The sequence below is a fragment of the Pogona vitticeps genome, chromosome 3 (genome assembly GCF_051106095.1).
Source record: "Pogona vitticeps strain Pit_001003342236 chromosome 3, PviZW2.1, whole genome shotgun sequence".
Lineage (NCBI taxonomy): Eukaryota > Metazoa > Chordata > Lepidosauria > Squamata > Agamidae > Pogona > Pogona vitticeps.
In genome coordinates, this window is record NC_135785.1 from 248948813 (window position 1) to 248966603 (window position 17791).

At 41.4% G+C, this 17791-nt stretch overlaps 1 protein-coding gene across 1 annotated transcript in view; it reads left to right on the forward strand.

Annotated features, from left to right (window-relative positions):
- Positions 1-17791, forward strand: part of PGR (progesterone receptor) — a 67186-nt gene that overhangs the window by 16527 nt on the left and 32868 nt on the right. The window contains exon 2 of the mRNA XM_072993621.2: positions 14552-14668. Within this exon, the coding sequence (XP_072849722.1) occupies positions 14552-14668 (117 nt within the window). The remainder of the gene's footprint in view (positions 1-14551; positions 14669-17791) is intronic.

Here is a 17791-nt window from a genome sequence, read left to right on the forward strand (position 1 = left end):
ACTGTAGCTTAGTGCCAGATAAATGTGTACACAATTGCAGCTTAAAATACACTAGAAAGTTCATAATTGTGCTTACAAAGGGCTGCAGTGGGTAAGGGGGTGCATTATCTATGGCACACAATTGTCGTAGTTCAGGGAACCCGGCTTATAATTAGTCCCAGTTCTGTAACACAGCCTGTTGTAAAGCTTCCACATCAACGGTGTGCTTCTGCATTTTAAACACTCTTGAACTGCCCTAGAGACATACAGTTGGATGTCACTGGTGACGCAGACAGGTTCCCTTCTTTGCCTGGGAGGAAGCAGGAGATGACAAAATAGGAAGAAGGGGAGGATGAGACAGGAAGAGGAAGCAACGGGAGTTAACTGCCTCTAGATTTAAATATACTGTACTTAGCCTCCCATACTTTTGGGAAGCTATGTTTAAGTCTAGAGGCAGGGAAGCAGGGCTGGGTTAAGATGAGTTGATGCTGAGGCAAAGAAAGAAACAGGCAAACTGTCTCTGGATGAATATAAGAGTCTGGTTTCTCAGGTGGAAGGTCCTCAATTTGCTTGCTCTCATCTCCAGTACAGGTAGCAAAGGTTGTTCCTGGTCAAAGTAGAAATATAGAGCCAGATAGACTTAAGAGTTTGACCTGGTGAAGGTGGCTTTCTTTGTCTCCTCTGCTTTTCATCTTCCTGCCCACCAGCCCTGGGAGAATAACAGTTTACACTATAAAGGACTGCTTTTTGTCCAATAAACTGTGAAGTAATAGGAGTCCTCTTGTAATTCTCCTACCAAGAGAAGCTGCACGTTAGTTATACAAATGCACAGTGTTTCCATCTTTGTTTGCTTTCTGCTGGAGATGTTTTCAGAAGAAGAAAGGTAGACTTTGCAGGAAGGCTCAACACCTGTTGAAGGTACCGTATTTTTCCGTGTATAAGACAGCCCTACATTTAAGACAACACAACTTTAAGAAAACAATATTTTAAGCATAAGTCAGAACACATTTGATATTTTTTAAAGTATTCAAATACTAAATGCATAGGCTATTAATTTTAAGATACATACTGTACTATGAAATTATGTATCACTCTTAGTTCCGGGCATATCACTTTCTTCAAACTCTATTGCCTCATTGCTATCTTCTGAGTCACCATCTCTATATATGAGATCATCCTCAGTTCCATCCATGGCATCGCTGATTCCACATTTCTTGAAGAACTTCACAATCCCCTCTTGTTTGAGTCTATTCCTTGAGTTTAGGACCCATTGCAGACGTCAGTAATGGTGGGTTTTCCCACTCTTCCTGTTGGTGTCAAGCTGTTACGGGCTTTTTATTTCTCATCTATTCCATTCTTCTTTCATCAGGGCTTTAAAGGGCTTGTTGACGGACACATCTAGTGGATGTAGCTGACCTGTAAGTCCACCAAGAATAACTGCTAGCTGTGTTTGCAAATGAGATGCTTCTAGAGATGGGGGTATTCGTATTCGTATATGGATATTGCCCCCCAGGTGGAAATAACGAGAGTTATTTCTACTTTGATGCAAGCTCAACAGAGCCTTCCTGTCGTGCCATTGTCTGCAATAGATTAGCCACTCCTGGCAGGAGGCGGGAAGACAAACCTCTCTGCCAGGTCGCAGAGTTACTAATCCATTGCAGACAACTGCGCAATAGGAAGGCTGTGTAGAGAAATGATGAGTGGACAGTCTGGCCCCATGGGGCCAGACCTTCATTATTTCCATCTGTGAATGAATACGAATACCCCCATCTCTAGATGCAACCCTTTTTGTCCTTTTTGTTAAATGTGCTCAGAACTGATCAAACACAAGCAGAGCTGGCTTCTTCAAGAGCCCCCCAGGTCTTCTGGACTAAACCTTTGCAAACGAAATAGCCATAATCTCTTCATTCATCCAGCCCTTCTCATGAACTTGCACAAAAATGCCAGGTAGTATGGTCTCTTCAGGGTATGTAGCATCTGCAGAACATGAAAGGACAGCAGTATAGTGTATCTTTACATGCCTGCTTGTTTTGACTGCCAGTGTTTTGATTTCTTCCATATCAACAGTTCTGTTGGAAGGCACATCAAAATTGAGAGGCACTTCATCTATGCTTGGAATCTGACTTGGTTCAAAATAATGTTTTCTGAAGTTTTATGACATAGGAGTGAAACTGTTGGATTTTATCCTCATAAACTGGTGGCATTTTCTGGACTAACTTGGTTTGTGTTCTTAAGGCCAATCCTTCTCTCCTCATGAAGCTGAAGCTCCATTTTGCCTTTCCTGTGAAATCAACAATGTACATTTCCCTTTCAAACTGATTTGCCTGATATTGAATAAGCTTGGCTGACACATATACAGTGGTGCCTCGCTTAACGAGGATAGTCCGTTCCAGCGAAATGAAATCCTCGTTAAGCGAAATAAAAAAATCCCATTGAAATGCATTGAAAACCCGTTCAATGTGTTCCAGTGGGCTGAATAACTCACCATCCAGCGAAGATCCTCCATAGAGGTGGCCATTTTCGGTGCCTGTAAAGCGAGGAATCTGTCCAAAAACACAGCGGGAAACCATTTTACACAGCAGGCAGCCATTTTGAAGCTGCCGATCAGCTGTTTTAAAAACGTCATCTAGCGAAGAATCGGTTCCCAAAGCAGGGAACCGATCATCAGGAAGCAAATTTTGCCTATTAAAACATTTTGCGATCGCAAAAGCAACCGCAAAACAGTCATCGTATAGCGGTTTTGTTGTTTAACAACGTAATCATTAAGCGAGGCACCACTGTATTACACGGTAGTGCGGCTCCATAAACCATGTCTTGAGCCTCTGCTCCAAGTTTGGCCATTTTGCTTCTTTTCCTCTTAAGGCCACTTTTTTTTTTTGCATCTTGAGTTGTTTTTCCTATTTTCTCCACTGTCTGATCACTCAGTGGGAGGACTTGAATTTTGTAGAATATGACATTCATTTTTAATTTTCGGACATTTTTATGGGCGAGTGCTCAAAATACTGTTCATGCATTAACTTTTGCATTTACACAATAACGCCAAAATGCTACCCCCTCCAACGGAGCTGTAAACATATGGATGTTTTCAGAGTTCTAATTGGTTTGTTCAGAATCAGCTGATAATGACATCAATTGACAGAGTTACCAAAGGCCCGTGATTGGCGGAACCCTGATTTCAGAGACAAGGTGTCAGAGATTTTGCCACAGAACCGTGGGGTTCTCTCAACTGGTTACTGCCAGGTATAAGACGACTCAGAGTTTTTCATCTAAATTTTTAAAGAAAAAAGTATCATCTTATACACAGAAAAATATGGTAGGTTGGATTTCTCTCTATTCTTATCTCCCCTGATGCTCCCATGCAAAGATCTGCTTTATTCTCTGGAACTGGAAGTTTTACTGGTTGGTGTTCACACTTCTGGTGGCTGTTTAGAGTGGACTGAATTAAGTAAAAAGATCTGTGTGTATCCAACCGTAATAAAATGGCTGCCATACACATGATAATTACTAAAGGTTATAGCAAGAATAGCAGTCATGCTGGCTGGGGAAGCTTGTGCAAGATTTGCTAAGGGGGATACACCATTGGTAGTTCTGTGTTCATGCCTCATGTTTATGGAGTAAGAGATAGCGTTACAATGAACATCACTTGCTTTAAATTCAGCTGCTATTTTTCTGCTTGCATAGACAATTATCTAGGGCGATTCTTATGACCAGTTTGGTCGAAAAGAGTGTCTTGGGACTGACTAAAATAATTAGTGGTTGGATGTGTAAATGCTCGCACAGGCTGCGTAAAGGAGTGAATATTCACTGCATGTGCAGCAGTGTGCAGCAGAACGCACACTTTAGGGCTCTCCTAGGTAAGGCAACAGTTCTGGTTGTGTTCCTTACAGCTTGTTGTGAAGCAATCATGTGCACATTGCACTGTAAAAAGCTCTTGCATCTCCTGAAGGCTAACAACCCTTTCAGGCTGTGCTAGAAGATAGGTGATTTTTTTACGAAGTAGTGTTGAGGTCCTAGCAGCAGAAGAAATGCATCACCAGAAGAAAAATGCAAGAAAGACAGCTGGCTGTGGGTGTAGGGGTTGCTTTCTCTAATTTCTCCATATATATTTTTAGTGGGCAAAGAAGGAACATAGGATGGACATCCAATTTTTAGAGGCAAGGGTGTGTAGCACTAGCATCTTTTATTTTATTTTTTTAAACATATTTTTTGAAATCTGAAATTTGTTTATTTGCTTTATATACTGCCCCATTAGTACAAGCACCACTCTGAGCAGTTTACAGATTAAAACCTGAAAAACCACACAAGACCCCATATAACAACATACATTAAAACCATATTGGGATACACAACTATGAAGTCTAAACTTCATGCAGAAAAAAAGAGAAGATAAAATAATTACAGAATCTAAAGAGTCAGTTGCTGACATCAGCTTTGAACAATTCAGATTTTACCAATTTCTTAAATATTGGGAGGGAAGGGGCTTGGCATATCTCAGTTAGTAACTTGTACCAGAGACTGGCAGCCACCACAGAAAAAGTTCAGTTCCTTGTCATCGCCTTTTTGGCTTCCTTGGTGTGGCACATTTAGCAATATGGATGGAGCAAGTAGCTGATTACTGGAGAGACGATACAACATGTTCCGAGTCGCTAAACTCTTATGGGCTTTATAGGTCGTAACCGCCACCTTGATTTGCATATGGAATTGAGGTCAGGTAGAAGTATGATATGCCATCAGCGTGATCCTTGCATCCAAATGGCACATAGACCTCAAGTGACCTTATTTGGCCCGGCTCCTTCTGCTGTCAATTTCCAGTACCATGAAGTGGCTTAATAAGCGAGTCACTTCAGAATATCGGCATATTGAACATTTCCCTTGCTTCTTATTTTTTTAAAAAATTATTTGCATTGTATAAAATGCCCATCCAAACTGCACCTGTGGGGTGTTTTTCAATTGGCAGTCACCCATATTTTAAAATTTTGATCTAAGTGATACCAAGGCCAAAAAAAAAAAAAAAAAAAAATCTCTTCCCTTGCCCCCTCCACAGAGGAGCAGAGGAAATGTTTTATTTGCTGAAGTGACTAACTTATTAAGCCACTTCACAGTACTGGAAATTGACAGCAGAAAAAGCAGAACCACCTGACGAGATCAAAAAGATGCAGGTAGAAGTACTTGGAATGAATTGGTTCACTCTGGAAATTACATTATCTAATCACGATAACAAAGAGTAAATCAATCCGTTCCCACAATGCACCAAGCAGCGAGACAAAGACCTATTGATTGAGCCCTATTACAGTGGTGCCTCGCTAGACAGTTACCCCGCATGACAGTTTTTTCGCTAGACATTGGCTTTTTGCGATCACTATAGCGATTCGCAAAACAGTGATTCCTATGGGGGAATTTCGCTGGACAATGTTTGGTTCCTGCTTTGCAAACCGATTTTTGCTAGATGATGATTTTGACAGCTCCCTCCGCGCTTGCAAAATGGGTGTTTTCGAGACCCAAGCTTCTCAAGACAGCAATTTAAACAGCTGATCAGCGGTTTGCAGAGCGGCTTTCCTATGGCTGATCTTCGCTAGACAACGACGATTCTTCCCCATTGGAATGCATCAAACAGGTTTCAATGCATTCCACTGGGGAAATGCTTTTCTCTAGACAATGATTTCGCTAAACAGCGATTTCAGTGGAATGGATTATCATCGTCTAGCAAGGCACCACTGTATTTTTTTTCTACAAATCTGGGGATGAAATTTAAAGTGATGTGAAACAAGAGCTTTGAAATGTTATTATTATTTTTGTAACACAGCAGCCATACTTGCTTGTCATCTAATCAAGCAGCATTTCCAAGCACTTTAGGGTTGGGTCTAATATTCTTTCACAGTCGGTTCAGGAGGAGTGTGATTCTTTATAAAGGAATTCAGAGAATGCCTTCTTGGTTGCTCCACCTTGACATCCCTGTTTTGTGAGACTCATCTTGTCTTCTTTGATGGTCTCCCACTGAGAAAGATGGCAACACAGGTGCTGCTGCTCCCTTCCCCACCTCATCTGGCTCAATCAGCCACTCACCGGGCCCACCTTGCTTGTTTTTCCCCCCGCCTCCTCTGCTAATCTCCCAGTCACGAGCAAGAGCACAGACTTCTCTGCCCTGTCCTTTTTGCCATAGCAGGAGATCAGCCGAGAGGGCAGGGCAGAGAAGCCTGAGCTGTTGCCAAGACTGGAAGATCAGTTGAAGATCATGGACGATGGGCCTGTTGAGGGGCTGATTGAGCCAGAGGAGGCAGGGAAGGGGAACAGTAGCACCTGTGCTGCCACGTTTGTGAACTAGGATGAACCGTTCATTCCCATCTTTTATACAGAGTACTCAAAGGTGGTTTTACCAGTTCTTTCTTCTGGGGACATTCTGGGACTGTGCAGTTTGCCCATCTCTACTTTATACCTTAAAAGAAAAAACCTGGAAAGGGTTGCCATAAGTCAAAATCAACTTGATGGCACATGATTATTTTAGGAGCAACTCACCCAAAAGCTGATCACAGGCTACTCACATCTTACCTTCCATTAACTTGGTTTTGAGTTGAAATCATTATCTAAAAGCTCTCATCTTTAAAATAAGATCCAGGGATGTTTTATAATGTAGCTGATTAGAGCTTACATGTTAAATGATTACCACCATTTTCCCCAAACTAATAGCAAATAATTGCTTTTATTTAAGGGTAGTTTGCTTTGTGCAATTTTAGTGAAACATGGACTTTTAATTATCATGGGCATTGGAGGCTGGCAAAGAAATCTTCACTTGACAAGGTAATAAAATTATCCTTGTAAAAAATTTGGAATTTAATATCTGTTACTATAAAAACTAGAAAGCTGGCTTTCTTCTCCAAAGCAGTAATAACTGTCCAGATGTTATTAAAAGGAGATTTAACACAAAAGGGAATTTGTCATGGTGGGAAATTACATCTTTATTTAAGAATGCAATTTTTCAGTCTGGTTTATAACCTAGCTGTCATCTTGTTGTATTGGACAGATGCGCTTCCAGAGCTATTGATGTACAAAGGGTAGCAATGGGAAATAGCTCTTTTTGGGGTTGAGGAGGAGCAACTGAGGGTGACATTTCAACAGGCAGCATTTGCATGTAAGCACAAGCCTTACAAATACACTGCAGGCCAGTGATTCGCAACCTTGGGTTCCCAGATGTTCTTTGGTGACATCTCTCATAAATTCTGACCAGCACAGCCAGAGGTGAAAGCTTCTGTGAATTTTAGTCCAAGGACATCCAGGCACCCATGGTTGGGAACCACTGTTGTAGACAGTGGCGCCTCGACTTACGAACACCCCTACCTGCAAAAATTTCGAGTTACGAAAAGCTCTGGCCGCAAAATTTTGCTTCGACTTGTGGCCAGAGCTTCAACCTAAGAACAGAAAAAGGCATGGAAAAAGGGTGGGAAATTCAAACCGTTGGTGGTGGAGAGGCTGCTTCTTTGTACCTCTTTCGCCCCAATGGTTAGAGCAGGCGGTTAGGGAATTTTTTTACTCCTGGTGGTGCAAGAGGAGGAAGGAGAGGCGGGACGGCTCTGGATCGCCGCCGGGCGCAAGAAGCTGGAGCGCTCCCTGCCCATCCCTGCCGTGAGTCTACTCATGAGTAAGGCTGACCGAAGGTGCAGGCCTACTCACAAGTAAGGGCGGCCAAATGCAGGGAGTCTACTCATGAGTAAGGGTGGCAAAAGGCGCTGGGCTAAGGCGCGTGGGTGGGAGGGGCTTCTCTGTGGATGGGGCATGCAGCGGTGCAGGAGGAGGCCCCCCACCGGGGAATGAGTTCCATTGGAGGAGGCTGCAGTCTGTTTTTTCCTTTTTAGAAACTTCTGGGTGGGTTTTGCAGGGTGGATTTCGGTTGAAGGGAGGTTATGTTTCTGTGCTGTGTTGTTATTTGCAGTCCCAGCGTGGGGATTGCTCAATGTTTATTTTTGGATTTATTTATTTTTTTGCAGCCTTCGGGGCTTGCTTTGTTTATTTTTGGTTATTTTTTAAACCCCCAGCGCGTTCCGATGGGGCTTTCTGTGTTCTTTATTTTATTATCATTATTATTATTTTGGTATTTTTTTGAAATGCTGGAACGGATTAATCCCATTCCCATGCATTTCAATGGGAAATGGTGCTTTGACTTACAAAAAAATTGAGTTACGGCCACTGTTCCAATACGGTTAATTTTGTAAGTCGAGGCACCACTGTATATAAAATCAAGACTCTTGTTTGATATATTAGGTGTTAGATTGGACCCCTTAAAGCTGCAAAAGTGGGATCCTATATTTTGATGCTCCTTCAGGAGCACTTACCCCTTGTGGGTTCAAGGTTGTCACTTCAGAGAGAAGACTTGGGGCTTTTTCAGTGCAGGCTAGCTTCATGTGTATTTTTTAAACTCTTGGAGAGCACGTGAACATTGTATACTCTCACTTGCTGTCAAAAGTGGCACAGTCCAGCAAAGATTATATATCTGAATGGGGTGCTGCTTGTATATCCTGGCTACTTTTCCAAAGTTTTCATATAGATCCAAACTAGACAATTGCCTTTTCATCAGGTGTTCACTTCCTTAAAAACTGTAAAATTTGCCGGACTGTCCAAAGTGCGAGCTCAGGTTCCCCTGCGTGTTGCAAGCTAGTTTGCTTTTGTGTTGCACCTGGATGTTGTGAGGTGAATATAGGCTTACGTTCCAGATTTAATTGTGTTTTGAAGGAATTGTGTGCTTGGAAGGAAATGAGTGAGGTAGCCAAAAAAGGGGGAGGGGAAAAAGGGGGAGAAAAAGACAAGGAAAAAGGGAAAAAACCCAGGGTTCTATATTAACATATAATTTGTACCTTAGTCTTCTCACTGAGCAGTACTAAAGTTATTTAATATCAAGCCCAGATCATCTATAATGCTGGCCATAGTGATGGCTCATTCTTTTGTATATTGTAGAAATTGGGTAACTTTGAGTATTTTGCTTAATGAACAAAAAGTCTTCTGTTGTCATAATTAAATCTTTGAAGGTGTAAGCTTTCCTGCCATGGATGGCTTGTGAGTTTAGGAATGGACCCCTGGGCACTACCATTCACTGCTGTGTAAATTGGCTGGAATTTTGTTGACCAAAGGCTACGGCAAGCTGCAATTCACAGAACACATGTCATTAATAAAATTCATAGTCTTAAGGTCATGGGGTTCTTTGCTGCTTCTAGTGCAAGAGGCTGACATGGTATCACCCTTTCCCTAAAATTTCCACGGACTTAAAGCACTTTAAGATGAATCAGAGAATAGATAAAAATGTAAATGATCCCTTGAGACACAAATGCCAGTGGAGAAAAGGCCAAAAAGGAAGAACCTGGAATATACAGATTAGTCAACATCAATTTTAGGGAAAATTCTGGATCAGATTATAAAGCGGCCACTCCACAAGCACCTTGAACACAATGCAGTAATAACTAGAAACCAACATGAAATTGTCAAGAATAAATCCTGCTGGACTAATATTATCTCAGTTTTTGATTGGGCAGCCTCCCTGTTGTGTGGTGGGAATGCTGTGGTCATAGTATATCTTGACCTCATCAAGTTTTTGAAAAAAAAAAGCCCAATGAGATTCCGATTATTAAGCTAACTAGGTGCGGGATGGATAGAATATCAGAAAGATACACAGTTGGTTACAGAATCGTACTGAGGGAGTGCTAATCAATGACTCCTTCTCAAGATGGGAGAAGGCAGCATGGGATAACACAAGGTTCAATCCTGGGTCCAGGGCTCTTCAACAGTTTTATTAATGACTTGGATGAGAGGGTGCAAAGAATGCTTGTCAGATATTCAGGTGGCCCCAAATTGGGTGGAATAGCTAATACCCTGGAAGACAAGAAACAAAATTGAAAAATATCTTGATAGCCTTGAGCATTGGTTTGAAAAGAACAGAATGGAATTTAATAGGGATAAGTGCAAAGTTCTACACATGGTGGTGGAGGGAGACAAATACACCATTACAAGATGGGGAATAATTGGTTCAGTAAGTGTACGAGCAAGAAGGATCTTGGAATTTTGTACATCACAAGCTGTATGAGCCAAAAGTGTGTAAAAGGCAAATGCCATTTTATGCTGCATTAAAAGAAGTACAGTCTCCATAACAAGTGAAATGCTAATTTCCTTCTATTTGGCACTGGTTAGGACTCATTGTTAATCCTGCATCAATTTCTGAACACCGCACTTCAAGAAGGATGCTGACAAATTGGAACAAGTTCAGAAGAAGACAACAAGGATGATCAGGGAACTGGAAACCAAGCCCTATGAGGAAATACCGAAAGAACTGGGCGTGTTTAGCCTTGAGAAAAGAAAATTGAGGGGGTATATGATAACACTTTTCAGATACTTTAAAGATAGTAATACAGAAAAGAGGCAGGATCTGTTCTCTGTCATCACAGAATTCAGGATAGATAATAACAGGCTCAAGTTACAGGAAGTCAGATTTCAGTTGAATATCAGGAAAATTTCCTAAGTTAGAGGATTGTGACAATGGAACCAATTACCTTGGCAGGTGGTGAGCATTCAAACCCTGGAGGTATTCAAGAAACAATTAGACAACCATGGAGCAGGGGGTTGGATTCAATGGCCTTATATGCCCCTTCCAACTCCATTATTCTGTGATTCTGTGATTGTTATACAGTGTTTTCAGCCCAGACTTTATCACTCCTAGCCATGCTCCTGAGCTACAACTCTGTGCTATCTCTAATAGCTCAAAATGAAAAACTATTTTACTGCACATTTGTCTTTCTGCTTCTCTAATCTTTACAGGATTCTTCCTAATTTTGTGTAACTTTAGGTAGAAAAGGTCTGTGTTGTTTTTTTAAAAAAAGAAATACTGTACATTCACTGTCTATGTCTGTCAGAGAACAGTTTACTAATAACAACTGACTGATCGTAATAACACTTTGCTAATGTCACAGTGACCCCTGCATTGTTAAGGTCCATAAGATACTGGCTTTTCATCTGTTGAGTCATGTTAAACAGGAACAGATTGGTTTGTTCCTGTTTAATATGACCCAACACAAGAAGAAACAGAAACGTGGCACTTTAGAGGCCATACGATTTGCCTTTGAGTGTCCAGATTTCTTTTAGCAGTTGGTAATAAAACTGATCCTAGGATGTACTTAATTTTCTAACCAAGCAGGTAAAAAATAAAAGTCAGAGAAAGATTAATTTAATGGATGGTGTGATAGTAATAGTTGGTTGCCAAAATGAAAATGCCCTCTGGGTTTTTGAAGTGAATTGTCTTGAGAACCTTCAGCCTGAAACACCTTTCATAGACCGTTCTCTCTTCATTTCTGTGGAAAAAGTATACCAAGAATGGCAACAAATATGAGTAATGTTGTTTTAGAGATTGGTCTAGTACACTGGTTCTTAACCTTGGGTTACTCAGGAGTTTTGGACTGCAACTCCCAGAAGCCTTCACCACCAACTGTGCTGGCTGGGGTTTCTGGGAGTTGCAGTTCAAAAACATCAGAGTAACAAAGGTTAAGAACCACTGCTCCCAGATGTTTTTGGTCTAAAACTCCCTGAAGCCTTCACCACTAGCTCTGCTGGCCAGGATTTATTAGGGTTGTAGGTCAAGAACATCTGGGGACACAGGCCCGGGGACCTGTGCTCTATATTTAATTGTGTACAAGCTATCTTGAAAAATTTCTGGAATAAAAAGCAGGATACAGAATACTGTACATATCTTGTACATCCAAGTGTGTATATAAAGGGGCATGAGCTAGTGGGTTACTTCCATTGACAGACATATTCCTCTTAGTGGAAACGGGAGGGGAGCAAAACTCCTGTTTCCTTCCGCCACACTTGTTATTCTGGAAGCTATTCCAAACAACAGAGAAATCCATTTTTTTGTGACGTGAAGGGTTTTGGGAAGGAGGGAGAAGAGTTTTGTTGTGCTAGTGGTCAGGTACTATAACTTTGGGCAGGGTGTATAAAAATCAATGATTATTAATAATCAAATTGATTTAAATCACAATTTAAATAGAAAAATCGATTTTTAAAATTTAATTCATCAAAAAAGCTGATTTTTTTAAAAAAGTACATCATGATTTAAAACAGTTTGATTTAAATCAAATCCACCCCAACTTCGGGTATAGGACATATCTGTCTATCTCTGTGTGTACGGACTTCGACCTTTCATTCCCTGTGGGTGGTGGGCTCGAGTATGGAGGTTTCTTTGGTCAAACCCCAAACTGAATGGAAAGGGTGTGAGTGTAAGAGTTTGGGGAGAGGATTAAATCAGTTGTGAGAACAAAAACTGCTGGATAACTCAGCAGTTTACCTATTAGTTGCAGAGCCAGATGTTGGAAATGTTTTAGTGCAGTGGTCCCCAGCCTTTTTGGGACCATGGACCGGCTGAGCCTCCGAGGAAGGCGGCCCCCTGCAGGTGCTAGTGGGTGCACGTGCGCTCTTAGGCGCATGCGCGAAGCAGTGGGGGAGTACCTGCCTGCTTGCCTCTGCTGGCGCGAGTGCTCCCCCACACCTTTGCACATGCGCAGGGGTGCCTGCACGCCTGCCCACCCACCCCTTCGTGCGGGTTCTCAGGTGCATGCGTGAAGGGGTGGGGGAGCACTCATGCCGGCACTGCCATGCGCGTACATGCACAAAGCAGGTGTGGGGAGGGGAGTGCATGCAGGGGGGGCAGGAGGTCTGTCTTCACAGCCTGGTCAGGCTCAAGCCATGGACCGGTAACGGGCCGCAGACCGGCGATTGACGACCTCTGTTTTACTGACTGTGCTGACTCGAGTTGGGGGTGATGAAAATTCTATTCAGAGGGCACCAGGATGTGGAAGGCCGTTCTAGGGAATAAGCAGCATTGAGCTCAGCTATTGGGAGCTGCTTCTGAATAAGTGTGAGTAGACTGATGTTTGAAATGTCTTATGACTCTTCTGTTTCCCCCCCCTCTTTTTCTGAGGTAAGTTTGATGTGAGCTGAATCAAATTGTTAGTCCAACTGGATGGGACTTGTTAAGTCAACCATATGTAAATCAAGATTACTCTTTTGGAATATACCTCCCAGAATCCCCCAGGCAGCTCTGTTGACTGGGGGATTCTGGGAGTTGTGGCCCAGAACAGGACATTTTTCCCAGCTCTGTGTGTAAATACAAACTTTGAATTAAGGCAGGCATAGTCAGTCTTTAGAGTTCTTAGGCATGCTCAAGGTCACCCACCTTTGGACTTTGGGGGGAGGGCACACCAACTCCCGGCCCATCTCAAAATATTTTTTATTTTTCTAAGACTTTATTTGGGGTGAATTGAAAAGACCTATCCCCACACCTTTAGGGGCTGTTTCTAACATGTATATTATTTTTTGATACATGTGTGTGAGATGCCCAGGAATTGGGGAGAGTCGCAAAACAAGGCAAATTTGCCTTAGACAGCCCCAGGGGACATTTTGAGGTTAAATTTGATTACAATACATTTATTTTTAAGTTCTTGGGGTTCAGTGGGATGTGGGGGCTGTAGTGTATACACCCTGTGGGATGCATTTCGTCCACATCTGATTTAATGGCTCTACTCCGGTTGGAATTGAATTTATCAATCATCATGTGAGCAACTTAGTAAATAGTTTAATGCAGAGTCTAGCTATGGACTTTGTCCGTCCTTCCCTCCATTGATCTATTTATCTAGTTTTCTGTCAGATCAAATCTATATGCCACCTTTCTTTCAAAGATGGGACTCAGAGTAACTTACAGTAATACTTAAAAAACCAGAGACTACAATTAAAACACAAAATAAGGCCAGTAGTGAAAATTAAATTAAGTTAAAAGCCCAACTAAAACAGTTAAAAACATTGCTTAAAAATATGTGTAAAAAAGATACAGAACCGATTCAGCAATAACTGCATTTAGAACCAGGCTAATTGCCAATTGCAACTTCAGATGTCTGGGGAGAGAGAGAGAGACGCTGAACATCCATTTCTAGTGGGAATGACCTCTGAGAAATACTACACACTGTTAACTAACCTTCATTTAAAATGTTTATACATAAATTGTTATTGAGTTAATCTATTATAATTATGGTTATTGTATTTGTGTATGTTTTTGGTGAACTGGTTTGAGTGGAATGTATTGTAGAAAAACTGGTATGTAAATAAATGGACTATGGCTTTTTTAGCACATGATCTGCTGATTTTGGTGAGAAAATATAGATTTAGCTTGTTCCCCATGGAAATCAATAGGATTCAGAAGCCAAAATCCTGTTGCTTAGTGTATTAAGTCACAAGTAGAGTAGGCCAGTTGAATCAACTGATCTTTTGGCAGTGTTGACTCATCATATCCTCACTGATTCAATAGGCTGACTCTAGTTATGACGTGGTACACCAAGCAACAGGATTTCAGCCTCTGAATCCTATTGGTAGGAGACAGGGTTGATACGAGACAGAACTATTGAGAGGACATATATACTAAGCTATAGGATTTCAGCCTTTTTGTCTTATCTTTATGGTGGGATAGTGTCCTGATTCTTGTAGTGTGTTAAAACATGAGCTTCAGACTGTTTCACCTAACAGTATTTTCTCCTCTCTCCCAACTGTCTTGCAGGTCAACATAACTATTTATGCGCTGGCCGGAACGACTGCATAGTGGATAAAATTCGTCGAAAGAACTGTCCCGCTTGTCGCTTGAGGAAGTGCTGCCAAGCTGGCATGGTCCTTGGAGGTAGGCCCTTTGTAGAACTGGGGAAAATGAAAAAAACATTACAGAGATGTAAGCCCACGGGGCTTAGCAAAAGGAGGGGGAACAGCAGTGATCAAAGGGCTGCAGGATCATTTGATCCATTCCCCCCTCCACTTGTTTTTGTTCTCTCCTCAGCTTACTTCCATGTATAAGACAACCCTAAATTTTTAGTCTAAAGATTTTAGATGAAATTATTGTCTTATACATGGAAAAATACGCAAGATATGCAAGAAAAAATAACAATAAAAATTAACATACAAGATATATCAAATGGTAAAACAAAAAGATAAAAATACATATACTGTAAGTTACATAAAATCAACTCAGCACACAAAACTGATTTGTGCAGCTATCACTGGGACTAATAGAGATACATAGGGGGACCCTCATATCTCTGGGGGATTGGTTATGAGCACCCTCTTCCTCACTGAGAGATGTAGAACACAACTCGCTGTTCACCTCCTGGGCGGGAAGATCACATCCTGAATATGTTTTCCGTCCTGTGATAACTTCATTAGAAGCTAAAGATTTTTTTGTGGAAGGGCCTGCAGTCTATTTCATGAATCTGTTTTGAAGTTCCAAATATATGATTAATCAATAGATACTGCTCGCTCTAGTAACAGTGAGCTAGTGTATGCACTCCATGTTTTAGTTCAAAGCTTATCCTGAACCTATGTTGGAGGCAGCTGTATATATCTTCTGTAACACTGAGACTAAAAATCAGAGCAGATTTGACACCTCACTGACATCAGAGCCACTACCAGCTTTCATGGTGATTACTTGTGTTTTGTTATTTTTTTTTCATCCTATTCTATAAGAATTTGAATCCACGATAGAATCTCATTATTTAGACACTGGGAAATAGATTCTGTAACTTACTTTATGTATTCTAGAACTTCACTTAATTAAAACATCTGGCAAACCTGAATTTGCTTTCCATTGTAAACACAATTGTGTTCTTATTTAATACATATAGTGTTGTGGGTCAGAATGTGGATTGTTACACATGAGTTCAGGGCTGCAACAAAATATTGCATTTTGTTCAGGAAGTTCTACTGTCATTCTTGGGGCTTGCTGTTTTTAGTCATTAAGTCGTGTCTGACTCTTCGTGACCCCATGGACCAGAGCACGCCAGGCCCTCCTGTTTTCCACTGCCTCCCGGAGTTTGGTCAAATTCATGTTGGTAGTTTTGATGACACTGTTCATCCATCTCATCCCGTCGTCCCCTTCTCCTCTTGCCTTCACACTTTCCCAACATCAGGGTCTTTTCCAGGGAGTCCTGCCTTTCACATGATGTACTGTATACTGCATATAAGTTAAATAAGGAGAGAAACAATGTACAGCCTTGTCATACTCCTTTCCCAATTTTGAACCAATCAGTTGTTCAAAACCAAGAGTGTTTGTGATGACGAGCTTGTTCTCTTGACAAAACTCTATTAGCCTTTGCCCTGCTTCATTTTGAACTCCAAGGCCAAACTTACGTGTTGTTCCTTTTATCTCTTGACTCCCTACTTTAGCATTCCAGTCCCCTATAATAAGAAGAACATCTTTCTTTGGTGTCAGTTTTAGAAGGTGTTGTAAGTCTTCATAGAATTGGTCAATTTCAGCCTCTTCAGCATCTGTGGTTGGTGCATAAACTTGGATGACTCTGATGTTGAAAGGTCTACCTTGGATTCATATTGAAATCATTCTATCATTTTTGAGATTGTATCCCAGTACAGCTTTTCCCACTCCTTTGCTGACTATGAGGGCTACTCCATTTCTTCTACGGGATTCTTGCTCATGGTAATAGATATGGTAATCGTTTGAATTGAATTTGCCCATTCCCATCTATGTTAGTTCACTTATGCCCAGAATGTTAATGTTTATTCTTGCCATCTCCTGTTTGACCATATCCAGCTTACCAAGGTTCATAGATCTTACATTCCAGGTTCCTGTGCAGTATTTTCCTGCATCAGACTTTCCTTTCACTTCCAAGCACATCCACAGCTGAGCATCCTTTCGGCTTTGGCCCAACCACTTCATTAGCTCTGGAGCTACTTGTACTCATCCTCCGCTCTTCCTCAGTTGCATGTTGGATGCCTTCTGTGTCATATCTTTTAGCCTTTTGTTTCTGTCCATGGAGTTTTCTTTGCAAAGATACTGGAGCGGCTTGCCATTTCCTACTCCTGGTTGGATTGTGTTTTATCAGAACTCTCCACTATGACCTGTCCGTCTTGGGTGTCCCTGCACGGCATAGCCCATAGCCTCTCTGAATTACTCAAGCCCCTTCACCACGACAAGGCAGTAATTCGTGAAGGAGTACCTCCTTGGGGCTTACCTCCTAGCAAATTTGTTTAGGAGTGCAGTCATAGTACTATGAAACATCTTTATGGAGCAAAATTGTCCTACCTAAATTTTCCTTGCAGCAAGAAATTAAGATAAAGTGGGCTTTTGAAGACTGGATTAAGAGGCCTGTCACTTGATTAATTATCTGTGGGCATTCATGTTATTGCTGGGGAGGACTATTATTTAGTTTTAATTGTGTGGTGCATGAAAGTGACCGAAAATAGGTCCTTCACATCCCGTGGTCACCTCTCATTCTCTAGAGGTGAGAGGTGTTCATTTAAAATGGGCATTCAGGAAGAGTCTTTTGTGAGAAGGGAAAGTATTCTGACACAAACTTAAATAGATCACTATTACTGTATTTTAATTTATATCTTCCACAGAGGCACCTTTACACATTGTCAGAATGATACTCTAATCATTTTTAGACTAAGGCTGCAATTACATTGGTGCAATTTGATTCAGAGCCTGTATTTTGGCTGAATTTGCAGTCTGGTCACATAGGGGCTATGGATTGATTTTGGAGTTCAGTGTTCACACTTGATATGATGGGATTTGCATTTCAGCTCAAACCCCCACCACCACCTTCTTTTCTTCTGTCTTGCCCTGTCTCTGCTAATCTTTTATGGTTCACTGTCAAGCCGCTTGGGTTTGGAAGGTTTCTACAATGTTCCAGAAAAGGTAGCAGAATTCCAAAGTTTAATGTGTACAGAAATAATAAACGCCACATAAAGGTCTTTTATTTTGTCTCTGCTGTTTCTGTTCTGTTTGCAATTTAAT